The 13,104-nt window shown below is 40.0% G+C and overlaps 1 protein-coding gene across 3 annotated transcripts in view; it reads right to left on the bottom strand.

The window, feature by feature from the left end:
- The window catches only part of MYO6 (myosin VI), a 144,685-nt gene that overhangs the window by 85,521 nt on the left and 46,060 nt on the right, over positions 1 to 13,104 (bottom strand). For all 3 annotated transcript variants that reach the window (XR_014295118.1, XM_082633765.1, XM_082633766.1), the window contains exons 2-3: positions 6,420 to 6,562; positions 1,182 to 1,251 (exon numbers count right to left, since the gene is read on the bottom strand). Coding sequence is in view for 2 of the 3 variants with exons in the window: in XM_082633765.1 (XP_082489891.1) it covers positions 1,182 to 1,251; positions 6,420 to 6,536 (187 nt within the window). In the remaining variant the exon portion in view is untranslated. The remainder of the gene's footprint in view (positions 1 to 1,181; positions 1,252 to 6,419; positions 6,563 to 13,104) is intronic.

Genomic DNA, 13,104 nt, shown 5'->3' with positions numbered 1-13,104 from the left:
TCAAGTTTTAACAGAAAAGAATTTTCTCTTATTTTAGATACGATAGAGTCTCGTTCCTTTTTGTTGTTGTTCTGATTGCTGTTCAGAAAAATATTATCCCATCAGACAAGCTCTCTAGCAAGTTTGGACAGGAAGGGAGCGCCATGTTGTTTCTCCCAGTCTCTTACACCTGACAACAACAGATACCATCTACTGAGAGGATGTTAGAGGTCAGGCACTGCACCAAGCATTTTAAATGTATCATCTCTAAGCATGCAACATAAAAATCATTACTCCTGTTTTCCAGACCAGAAGCTCAAAGGGGAGAGAGAAACTGCCTACGGGCACACAGCTTCCTAATGGCACAGTGAGAATCTGAACTCGGGGCTCCCCCATTACTCCTGTATTCCACGTCACATAGGGGGGATCTTACAGGCTTACTCAAATGCAAACTCCAGAGAAAACCAATAAGGACAAAATATATTCCTTTCTCCTACCTCTCTTATTTAATTGCAGAGTTTTTAATGCCAGATACATTGAACGAAACCCATGACGACTGGACATGATTCTTAAATATCGCCACATAAAAAATGAAACATGATTACCACTATATCTTGAAAATGTAAGAATAAACATGGCCTATTGCTCTGGATACAGTATTTTTTCACCAAAAATTCTAAGATAGTTGTAAGTCAAATTAATGTTGCACTTTAATCCAATGTTCTGAAATCAGTTTTCAATTAGTACTTATTACATAGTATTTTTTTTAATGTTTGTTTCCTTTAAAGGGTGACACTAAATGGGTCCTCCTGACTCAACTTCCAAATTATTGAACCACATATAGTGCTATAAAAATCACCTGATTCCAGATGACTCAGAGGTTCAAAAAGCAAAAAAACCCCATAAAACCAAGAGATCTTTAGTTCAGGCTTCATAGTTAGTAAATGATTACCATTCCCTGTATTTACACAACTGAGATAACACTAAAAAGATACTCAGGAGACCCCTTCACCAAAGCGCAAATGTGAGCGAACAATGCATCTAGGACTGTGGGGCTCCTCCATTCACAGGAACCTTCAGGTCCAAAGGCAACATTTCTTCCGGACAAGGACAGTGTGCCCTGTAATATAATCACTCATATATTTTTTGAAGGAACAGTTTCCTTTTCTATGATGAGAACTATTTTTTAAATTGATACTTACAGTTATCTTCCACATCTTTTTTACTGTCCTCTTCTGCAGGGAACACTTGGTTTATGAGAGCCAGAAATGTCTGAAAAACAAAACAAGAGCTCATTAAACTAGAAGCTTACAAATAATAAGAAAGATAAAGGAGCTTAACTGACTGCATACATTGAAAATAATGGCAATAATATGCTCTTCATTAAAATGTAATACAAGATCCTACTACTTAACAAGTCATTACTCAAATATATTATCCATTATTACGATGAACATGAAATCAATCATGGAAATCAATAAAACAAAAACAAAACCTGTGTTGTAACACCTAGAGTGGGACAAAACAAGAAGTATATTACGTTTACATAGGTATGCTATTTAACAACTTTTTTAAAAAATAAAAATGTTAATGTTTATGTATACAGCAATTTTATTGTTTTAAAAAAGGAAAAAAGTAACATCCAATCAATCAATCAGATATACCAACAGACCATAATTTAATTAATGCTATTGTCTGAGTAAAACACATTAGACACAAATTCCTATACAGAAATGTGTCAAAAATATAAACAGTATCCAAAGCTATTAGGTCCATAACATTACAGATATCCATTAATAAGTTGGTGTTTATTATATCATTTAAATACTATGGTAGAAACTCTAGAATTAAGATAGTATCTTGTAAGAGAGAAGAAATGATCTCAAATTACATCTAAAGAGAATTAAATTTTCTCCATGCCATTCTAATAGTTACCTATACATTTCTATTTCTCAAACAATTACAATTACTCCTGTGGTTGACGTTTCCATCCACGTCAAACCAATCTCTAAGGAAAACCTGTTCAATTATTTTAGAATATTTGTTGGTCTGTATATGTATATATATGCAAGAGCATAAGACAAGGCTACTGCTATAGTTTACAGAGGAAAATCCAGGCTGCTAGCGCTACCTCAGTTCAAAGTCATACCCAAATTAGAAAACTGTTATGCCCTGAAAACTCTAGAAGTTAATTAGTTGGAACCCACTACACATGTTCTTAACGTTATAAATGAGGAAAGGTTTAAAGGATAAATCACAAATTCAGAACTAATCCATAATGTACATTAAGTATATTATGGTACTATAAAACAATCCACAATTTATAACAATGATTCTACAGGAAAAACACGTTCAGAAATCACCGCTAATGTCACAGATCTACGTGCCACTTTCACAGCCTCAGCAATGGGGCTAAAGCCTCCCCAGGCCCCAGGTGTTGGCTCCATAAATGGGGTGCAGGACACAGAGTTCCTAGAATGGGAAGGTTAATCATCCTGGGGCTGAAAGGCCTGTAATGAGACTAAAAAATTGTCTCTCTCGATCCTTTTTCACCCCCCCAATGATCACCAGCCCCCATCTTCTTCTCCCCTCTACGACCTACTCAGTGAGAAGGAGGACATCTGTTTCATTAAGGCAACTGTTTTCTCTTAGAGGAAGGAGGCATTTTCTCCTATCAAGAGATCACAGTAAACACCTACCACCCAGCCAACGCAGTGCACCCAGCTCCGTGACCACATGGACAAAGAAAACAGCGCCTGCACTTGAGACGATTACAGTCTAGCAGGGAGGGGAGAAATGTAAACGAATGTCTCCAATCACGGTACGGGAGGCGAAGAAGGTGTACCACTCCTCAAAGCAAAGAGTAATCAGCGGTAAGCTCTACTGCCCGGGAGGAGGAGGACGCCACAGGGCATCTGTGGGAAACTTTCATAAAGGAGCTGACCTCAGTCGCTCCTGAGAGAGGAGTGAGTATTTGCTAAATAAGCACAGAGCTGCGGAGAGCGGCATTCCAGGCAAAAGGAGTACTGTGAGTGGCCACACACAGAGCCCAGCACCACCTGGCTCCCTGAGGGCCTGACAGACCCTGGGAGGAAGGCTGCGAGGGGAGGAAAAGGACACATAAGGCTAAGCATAAGGGCAGGAGAGTGAGGGGGAGACTGCTGGTCGACAAAAGACAAGACGGGCAACACAGACAGGGAGAAGGAAATGTAGACCCTTAAATGGCATGTGTTTAGGGCTGTAGCCTGCAGGCCAGTCAGCTGCAAATATGCAACATGAAATCAACTGAGAGGTTCAAGATGGCATTTTTAACAGAATAAAAGATATCAGAAAATATCAGAACGCATCACAGACGGTAAGGATGTTGCATTTGAATACACACACACGATACATAGACTTGTTGACATGTAAAATCTATTTGTCGTCAGTACGCACGTACACACACATGAATAATACGTATACCTAATGCGATTTCAAATCTATTTCTTACCACGGGCCACGACTGAAAAACTTTAAAAGGCACTGCTATCAACAAAGACAGGTTCCCCACCAGAGCTCATCACTCCCTCTTCTATGCTTCTACTGTATCAGCAAACAGATCTACTTGACTTGTCCGCTGCTTTACGCACTTCCTTCATTTTTAAATGCTGATGACCTCTACTGCATGAATCTACACAAAAGACTGCTTCTCTTATGGATCTTTTTAACCACACGGTTGTTATGACACTTCACAATTTATTAAGACCCTGATCAGAAAGTGGGGGCAGGGAGGGGATTAAGATGAAAAGAAATCCCTGAGAACTTGTTAACTTTCAAAAAGATTTTGTGAAAAGAAGCTTCAACTTTAGTTTATAAATAATCTAGGATCCATGAAGTTTTCATGACGCCACAATTTGAATTTTAAGTGTTTTTATTGGTTCTATGGTGCAGCTGATTAATACTAACAAGGCACAGCTGAAAGCACAAAATACTTAACCTATAAAAAAGCATATACCCGTAAATAAGGTTTCTTCTATCCCTGAACTGAATTATTTTGTCACTTATGGATATAAGAGAATACATAGAACGAAATATAACTAGGAAATATACTTTTCATTTCATTTGGGGCTTCTGATTTACTGTGCTTATAAGATATGTTAAACAAAAATGAAAAAAGACTTTGAAAGATAATGAAAGGCTCACTAAATTTCTGTCACCCCAAAACAGGCTACTTTGGCGGACTGATTATCTTGAGTTAAAGGCACTTGAGAAACAACAGCTGTAAGAAGGGCACTCTGACCCTTTTTATTCCTGAGAGCAGGAGATAAAACTCCCACGTGCAAGGTGCCCTCCCTCTACCAGGAGGAAAGAAGACATTCTTATCACCAGCAGAGGGAATGGAGACCAAGAGAAATCTGTGCAAACAAACCTTGTCTTGTCAGACTAACCCTTACCCTCCTAACCACTTCTCCACCATTTACCACCCTAGCCCAGACCCCTTTGCCTTATCAATTCTTCACAAATGTATTGTTTCTTTGTCCAAAAGATATAAAAGCTTCCTGCTCTGGTCACTTCAACTCTTCATTCTCTTGTGAAGGTTGCTATGTACATGTAAAAATCTGATAAAAGTTGTATGCTTTCCTACTGTGAATGTGTCTTATGTCAATTTAATTTTCAGGCCCAGCCAGAGACCCAAAAGGGTAGAGGAAAAATTTTCCTCCCCTACAACTTCAAATATATAAAAATAATTGAGGTGTTTTTTTTTAATTCTTTCTTTTTTTAGAACATGTACTGCATTGTAAGTACAAATAGGTACTTGTTAATAAGAGGAAAAACTAGAAACACTTTGTCTTTTCTTTCCTGAGGGTATCTTTAATTGGCCGTCGCTAACATGGCACATTATATATTATGCATTTAGGTTCCTGGGTTGTTTACAGTAACAGAATAGTTTTCTCTGTGAACAGACCTCATGAGAGATCCACCTTGTTTTTCTAAGGTTCCCAGAAGGATGGCAGTCATATGGCACTAGTTAACCGTGTATCAGTAGAACATAAATTATTCATGAACACTGGCAGAGTCTAAAGTAAACAGAAATGACATCAACAAATTTAATTTAGTCAGAAGTCCTGCTTAACGGGAACATTTATTAAAGTGAAAAGTGTTAAGCTCTCCCACAAAATAGGTAGGCCCTACAGTCCCCATGAAGGCTGAAAAGACTCCAGGTCACTTTTCCCCCATACTTTCATTTTGTTATATTGTCTAGTCTATGTCTAAGCCTAAAAGGAAATAGACACCATGTGTACAAAATTAAAGTATGCTTTTATGTTTTAAAAAGTACCATTAAAACAAAAATAATAACAGACGGTTATGCTTAAGACTTAAATATATTTATTTTATTATTTATTTATTTAGAAATATTTTTACTACAATCACATGATAATAAATTTAAGTAAATAAAAAAGCTTTAAAAAAAATAATTAACAGCAGATGTAAGCTATTATATAGAGAATGGATAAACAACAAGGTCCGGGATTCCCTGGTGGCCGCAGTGGTTAAGAATCCACCTGCCAATGCAGGGGACATGGGTTCGATCCCTGGTCCGCAAAGATCCCAAATGCCACAGAGCTACTGAGCCCGTACGCCACAACTACTGAGGCTGCGCTCCAGAGCCCACGAGCCACAACTACTGAAGCCCGTGCACCTAGAGCCCGTGCTCCACACTCAACAAGAGAAGCCACCGCAATGAGAAGCCCGTGCACCACGACGAACAGTAGCCCCCGCTCGCCGCAACTAGAGAAAGCCCGCACGCAGCAACGAAGGCCCAACGCAGCCAAAAATAAAATAAACTTTAAAATAAATAAATAAATAAACAAGGTCCTACTGTACAGCACAGAGAACTATATTCAATATCCTGTGATAAACCATAATGGAAAAGAATATTAAAAAAAAGTGCGTATATGTGTATACCTGAATCACTTTGCTGTACAACAGAAATTAACACAACATTGTAAATCAACTATACTTCAATAAAAAAAGATTAAAAAAAGAATTATCCGGAAGCTAAAAAGCAAAAAGCAAAATTTCATAACATAATCCCATTCACTTTTTATATTTTTACTTGGTAACATGTTGAATACATCACAGATATATTCATAACTTTAGTTATATGGCTTAAGGAATAAAAAATGTTATTGTTTATATTTTGTTATATAGCTATTTCTTCTTACAAATATGCTAATGAAAGGCTCACTAAATTACTGTCTGATTTTACGATGGGACACCATTTTCCCCCTAGGGTATGCACTTCTTATTTAATCACACAACTCAGGAGAAGACTAGGATTCACTGACCAGAAAACTGCTTTCCCCTATACTGTGCTAAAAAAATACCTACTTCATTGAAAAAGGGAGCTACCTACAGACACAAATCAAATTTCGAAATCTTTCTGAGAAACTTCTTACCTTGCCTTTTTGGTTCAAGGGTTCAATCGTTAAGCTGTCGGGGCCAATATCCACGATATTGCCCATCTGAAACCCATCCGTAGGGTGCGGCGCCCAAACGGGCTTCCCGTCCTCCATTTCTGAAGGGAGCTATCCACTGTCTCCTGTTTCAAAGGAACGAACAAAGCAACGTGAGTAACTCTGGAGATGAAAAAAGATAACAATCTTTTTTTCAGTTAACATGTAAATCGCGATTCTTAGAAACACACGAGCACCCCTGCAGGGGTGATCCCCGCCCCCTGCCACCCTGCTGCACCCAGCCCCCTGTACCGCCTGTACAGGGGGACCAAGCAGAGGCTGCTCTACCCGCCCGGAACGCCTGCTTTGCCACCGTCTTCCTTCGGTGGTACCTGCAGTGAGAACCAGCTACACTTTGAGCAGCGCAGGAAGAGAGAGCCAGCGGTCCCAGGTTTTACCTCTTGCCCACTGTAATTTATACTAGCGCTCCTGTTTACTGCCTGAAGTATTCCCGATTGCACAATAAATTAAACAGTCATCCGAAGAGGAGATGTTATTGTGTGGAGTTGGCTGAGACTTGAACAATAAGTCTATCTTAGACCTAAGGGATAAAAACGAGACACAGGAGAGGCTACTTCCTCTGGGAGACTTTCCCTGACAAGCTGAGACTACACGGATGCCCCACCCCTGTGCTCCCTAGAGGGATACCCACAGAACCACTGAACATACTGCTCCCTTGTCTTCTTACTTTTTTACTGAGGTAATAAAACTTACATACAGTGAAATGTACAAATTCTAAGGATACAAGCTGATGAGTTTCCACATGTGGACCTTCCCGTTCAACAAACACCCCAATCAACAGACAGAACATTTCCATCTCGCCAGAAAGTTCCCTTGTGCCTCCTTCTGGTCAATCCCTACCTCCAGAGGCACCCACTGTCCAGTACGCATGCTTCTGTGTATGGCTTATTTTATTCAACAAAACGTTCTCATGTTCAGCCAAGCTGCTGTGTATACTAACCTGCTGAATCACATGCCACAGTTGTCTACCTGCTGTCTTGGACATGAACGTTTATATTGTTTCCAGGTTTTGCCTACTTTGAATTCGAGGCTAGTTTTTCAAGCATTCCTAGAAAGCTGCTTTCATGCTTGGCATTCTCAGACCTAACATTTACAATTCTGTCTTTTGAGAGTATCCCAAAGGGTCCATAACACATAAAATATTTAATTTTAATGAGCTTGGATTCTGTGAGACTAACGTGTTATAATGAATCACACAGTGAGTGATCCCAGACGTCCTAGTTTCAGCACCTCAGCGGGATATAATATGTCACATATATTATATCACATATAATGTGATATAATGATTCATTTATTCAATTATTCATTATATCACTAAAGGCACCAACGCCATTCATTTCAAATCAAACCCAGAGCCATGCTCAATTCTTCCTTCCAAAGCTCCTTCCAAACCCCTATCACCCCCTAATCCTGTCGGCTCCACCTCCAACAGGGTATCTCAAATACACCCACTTCTCTGGATCTGATCTGCCTTCCTGGTCAAAACCAACATGGCCTTTTACCAGGACTCCTGTAATTAACTTAGCCGCCTGCCCCTACTCTTGCCAGTATGCACAGACCACCAGAAATCCTACTGACGGTAAGTCTGATGGTGACATTCCTGTTGTATCAGGGCAAGGCCTAGCCCTCGTGTGTCACCAAGGCCCAGCACGGAGCAGGCAACCTAACCTGCACCGAGTGACTGAATGAACTGTTCACGCAGCTTGCGAGGAGGAAAAGGAGATGCTCTCCTAGAAAGACTTGAAAGGTCTTAAAACCTAGGCTTGAAATTAAGCTCCACCACTGTCTGACTAGCTCTTAAGTAAGTTACTTAATCTCTCTGATCATTATCTTTATCCTTACCCATAAGTGACAATATCACTTACCTTACAGAATTGCTATGAGGATTAAGTGACGTAAAATTGAGATCCCCATTCTAATGGCACCCAACAGATGCTAGCGACACCTCTTCCCTTACAGTCCCCCACAGCCATTGTTCGAAGCCACCACTAAATTTCAAGTAAACAGTCTTGTGATCGTTCTAAATACAACGGGAAATTATAGAATAGTCATGAGGGATTGTTTAGGAATCATGAGGTGTCTGAAGAAAAAATCACAGTGAAGCAAAACCCACAAAATCAAAAAAGAAAGTCAAATTTCCTTCAATTATTTAAACTGTTTTCCCATTCTGAACCACTTGCTGCAGCTTCCCAGTTAAGAAAACAGATTTAAAGCTACACATCCAACGCTGCTCCTTCTTCAAACCCCTAAATCTACAGTAAAAAGAGTCTTTAAATTAAAGACTCAGTGCACAAGGACGGGGAGAGCCCAAGAGGAGACGACAGCAACGAGATTCTGGAAGGTGGGAAGCGAGCGGCCGGTGTGCTAACTGACTTAGCAAACCTAAGAGCCAAACCCCAAATCTGGGATGGGGAGAGAGGAAAGAGAACCCAGTTACACCACCGAAGCAAGGGTGAAAAGAGGGGTCTAGCGTCAGGGAGACTAGGGGAAAGCTGTTTGAGAAAAAGACTTCCTAACGCCAGCCGTACACACGGCACACAGCTGGGCAAACGCCACCTCCCTCCCACCATCACCCCAAGAGAAGCCTGGAGGTTATTCTCTGAAGGAGACACAGGGTCTCCGGAAAGAGAGACACCGGGGATGACTGAGGCTGTGCATACCAAACTCTCTTCCTGACCGAGCTTCACTTAGGCTCCTCTGAGCGCTCTGCTTGACGAGGCCTCCGCTAGGCCTTCGAGTCTGTGCTGTCCTTGTTCGGCCTACAGAGGCCAGTTTTAGCAAGAATCCTGCTAAGCCGGTTTAGAGAAATTCTCTCACCCTTGATAGCTTATCAAGTTCCTCATCCCCTACCTTTGGTATATAAATCCTTAATCTGCCTTCAAAAAGAATCCCTTTAAGTCAGCTGAGCAAGAATCCCCTACCTGTGTTGTTTCCACTTAGTCTTTTTCATCCACTGACCCCTGCACTCTGCTCACTGGCTATAAATCCCCAGCTGTCTTTGCTGCATTCAAAGTGGAGCCCAATCGTTCTCCCTACTGTAATACCCCTTTGTTATAGGCTGAGTGTATGTGTCTGCTATGGACTGAATTGTGTCCCCCCCCCCCAGATATTCATATGTTGAAGCTGTAATCGCCCACGTGACTGTATTTGGAGACAGGAGGTAATCATGGCTAATGACATCATAAGGGTGGGGTCCTAATCCAATAGGATTGGTAGCCTTACCAAAAGAGGAAAAGAGACATCTCTCCACCTCAAGGCACACACCATAGGGAAAGGCCACGTGAGTGGCCTGCAGAAGGCAGCCATCTGAAACCCAGAACGAGAGTCCTCACCAGAATCCGACCATGCTGGCACCTGATCTCAGACTTCCAGCCCCCAGAACTGTGAGAGAATAAATGTCTGCTGTTTAAGCCACCCAGTCTATGGTATTTTATTATGGCAGCCCAAGCAGGCTAATACACTCCTACTGCAAGAGTCATGAATAAAGTCGTCTTTGTCATTTTAACAAGTGTCAGAATAATTTTTCTTTAAGAACGTAATAGCGGAAATGAAATATTCACTAGAAGGTACAGAAAATAAAGTTCAGACAATCTTTTTCAGAAAGCCAAGAAAACTTTTAAAAAGAGCTAGAAAGTGGAGGGCAAAAAAGAAAAAGTAGAAGAAAAACAGATATAAAAATGAGACAAGTAAAAAGATTCAGCATCAAAATACCAGGTAAAACAGACATCCTACTCCCTTCAAAACACAGAGGGGAGAAAGCTTTCCAATATCTAAAGAAAGTTCACCAGAACTGAAAGGCATGATTTTCTAGAGTCTAGCCAAAATGCCAATTAAGTCCTCAACACAATAACTGGAAAAAGACAGACAAAAGGACAACATGTCACATTTCAGAACACCAGAAATAGAAGATGCTGCACATTTTCAGAGAAATGAGAGAAAAAGGGGGGAAAAAACATGAGTCATATCCAAAGGATCATGAATCAAAATGGCTTCAGCAACAATGAAAGCAGGAAATCGATAAAGCAATGCCTTTAAAATTCTGAAGGAAAATGATCTCCAACCTAGAACTCGGTACTTAGGCAAATTACCAGTTCAAACTGGAGCAGTATGACCCCAGAAGAGCCACTGTGAGCACCATTATCAAACACACCCACTGCCTCTGGACCAGGCCAGTCTGGCCCAGATTCTGATCTGAACTTATCTTTCTGTAACTCTGAGTCGATGATGTAACTTGTACCTGGAGGAGCGGTAGACACTCACTCCCCCCTCTATTAAATTAAAGATTATCTTCTACTGAGTGCAAGGCTTTCACTAAAATAAAACCTCTTTTAAAATAAGGCTTCACTTAATTAGTTTTGGAATCCTAATTATTTATAACATAAATTACCCTTCATTAATGAAGTCTGATTTATTCATTCCACCAAAGAAAATTCTTTTGACATATTACTATTTGTCCCCATAAAAGCATTCAGAAAACCCATACAAGCAACACTCATACATATTAAGCAGGTCTGCACAGGAAGAGCAGTTAAACAGGTGCTACTGTACTAGAAGCCATAAACACATTAAAAGCTGACTACATATGCACTGCAGGAATACAAAAGAAAAAATGATAAGCACCGGGGCTGGCTAAGCAAATTTAAAATTCTTGAAATTCCTTAAGTTATTCAGGAAGAGAGGGAATGCTCTATAATTCGCTATCATCAACTGAAAATTATCTCATTTTTAGCACTTAATTGACAACTGACATTTTTAAAGTAAGCACTATAGCAATCGATAGAAACGCAATCTGTAGCCTGTCAGAGGTACTATGCAAACTTTCATTTAGGCTTTGTTGAAAAGTGAAAAGCAGATCACCGAGAGGCTCCCTGGAGAGCAAACGTACTGGAGGCCAGGGTGATAAATACATACACATCCATATTCTTTTTTCTCGGCAACTCCAGTGATGATCCCAATGGGAACCATGTACCTGGAGCCGAACATGTAGACACAGCCCACCAAACAGGAGCCATCACCTGCTATGCCGCCATCACCTTCAAAGATTACCCTTTTAAAATTGTGATTGTGATATATGACAATGCCTTGTTTTTATTAGCTAGGGTATTAGAAATTGAGTACTAGCTAAAGTTAATTTAGAATTGAGCTGAAAGAGCTGGCATAAGATACCAAAAAAGCAAGGAAGAAGCATTAAACAGGGAAAGAAGAACCCTTATAAGACTGCCTTCCACAGTCATTCATTCTGTAAACTATTATTTATTTGACCACCTAGTATATAACACATACTGCTAGCTGCTAAAGATATAATGATAGGCCAAAAAAAAAAAAAAAAAAAAAAAAAAAAAGACATGGGCTGGCCTCACGGAGCCTTCCAACAGGAAAACAATCACTTGGAATAGAGCAGTAAACCAAACTGGCAAAAATCCCTGCCCTCCAGGATCTTAAATTCTAACTGGGGGTAAGGGAGCTGCGTAGATGTATCAAATTTGCCTTTTAAAAGGACTACTCTTTCATCTGGCCAGGCCCCGGCCCTGTTGATCAAAAGAATGTTATGTGCACCTTTGGCACACAAGCTTGAAACTGGCAACTTCTCTCATCTGTATCAGTGTATCCTGAAGGCTATTAGCTTCCCTGGTGTCCAGACACTGTGAGAAAACTGGGCACCAGGTAACCGTTGGCCAGTGGCTGGTGCATTTTGTGTGTACCTACCTAGCACAATCTTTCATTGAGCGTTTCAGTTCCCTAAGAACTTACTTGTACACCAAAATTCTCAAAAATATTTCAGGTTTCCCTTTAGTCACTAAATTACCTTTTAAAAGGCCTTCCTAGAAAACATTTCGCAGTTAACCTTGTTCAGCTAGGAATAAAGTATGGGAATTACTTAATTGCCGTAATACGGTATTATGCATTCACTGCAACACATTCATATTAAAATTGATTGTGAATGTCTTGATTTTATCAGCAATAAATATTCACTAACAACGGGGAGAAAATACCTACCACTAAATACAAACTCCTGACAAAGAAATAAAATAAGAAAACATCTAAAGATAAGTTCTAAAACCTGACTACCTGAATTCAGTTAAGAAGTAATTTTGGTATTCACTCGCTTACTTTTTCAATGTGTATTCACCGAGTACCTACTAAGTGCTAGCTACTGTTATTTAGGCTTAGATATCGACAAGAAAATACAGAGCTCTAATGCTTTTTAGTGTAAGACATACAAAAGGAGCAACGTCTAGACCAGCTATGACATTCCTTCAGATTTCGGTAGTACTAGGTCCAGTCCATCACAGCGTAATGAGTGACCTAATCACAGCCTAGTGAGTGATCCTAACGAGTGATCGTTTTTACAAAGGTTATATTGTACTTCCAAATATAACTTCAGAAAGCCCAGTGTATCCACTGGTGTTTCAAGCTAAGCCCATTACCACCTGACTCTTCCAAAACAGCCTCAGAACACCAAGGTTAAGTAGCTTAACTGGCAGAGCTAAGATGAACTAGCTAACAAAAAGAGAGGATAAAAAATAAGGCAAATATTTTATTAATAAGTTTATTATATGGTTATTAAATATTTAAGATATTTTATAAAATGATCTGAAAACTGATA

Source organism: Mesoplodon mirus (genome assembly GCF_964341445.2).
Source record: "Mesoplodon mirus genome assembly, chromosome: 10".
NCBI classification, from domain to species: Eukaryota; Metazoa; Chordata; class Mammalia; order Artiodactyla; family Ziphiidae; genus Mesoplodon; species Mesoplodon mirus.
Note: the sequence above shows the minus strand (reverse complement) of the source record. Positions and strands in the feature narration are given on the sequence as shown.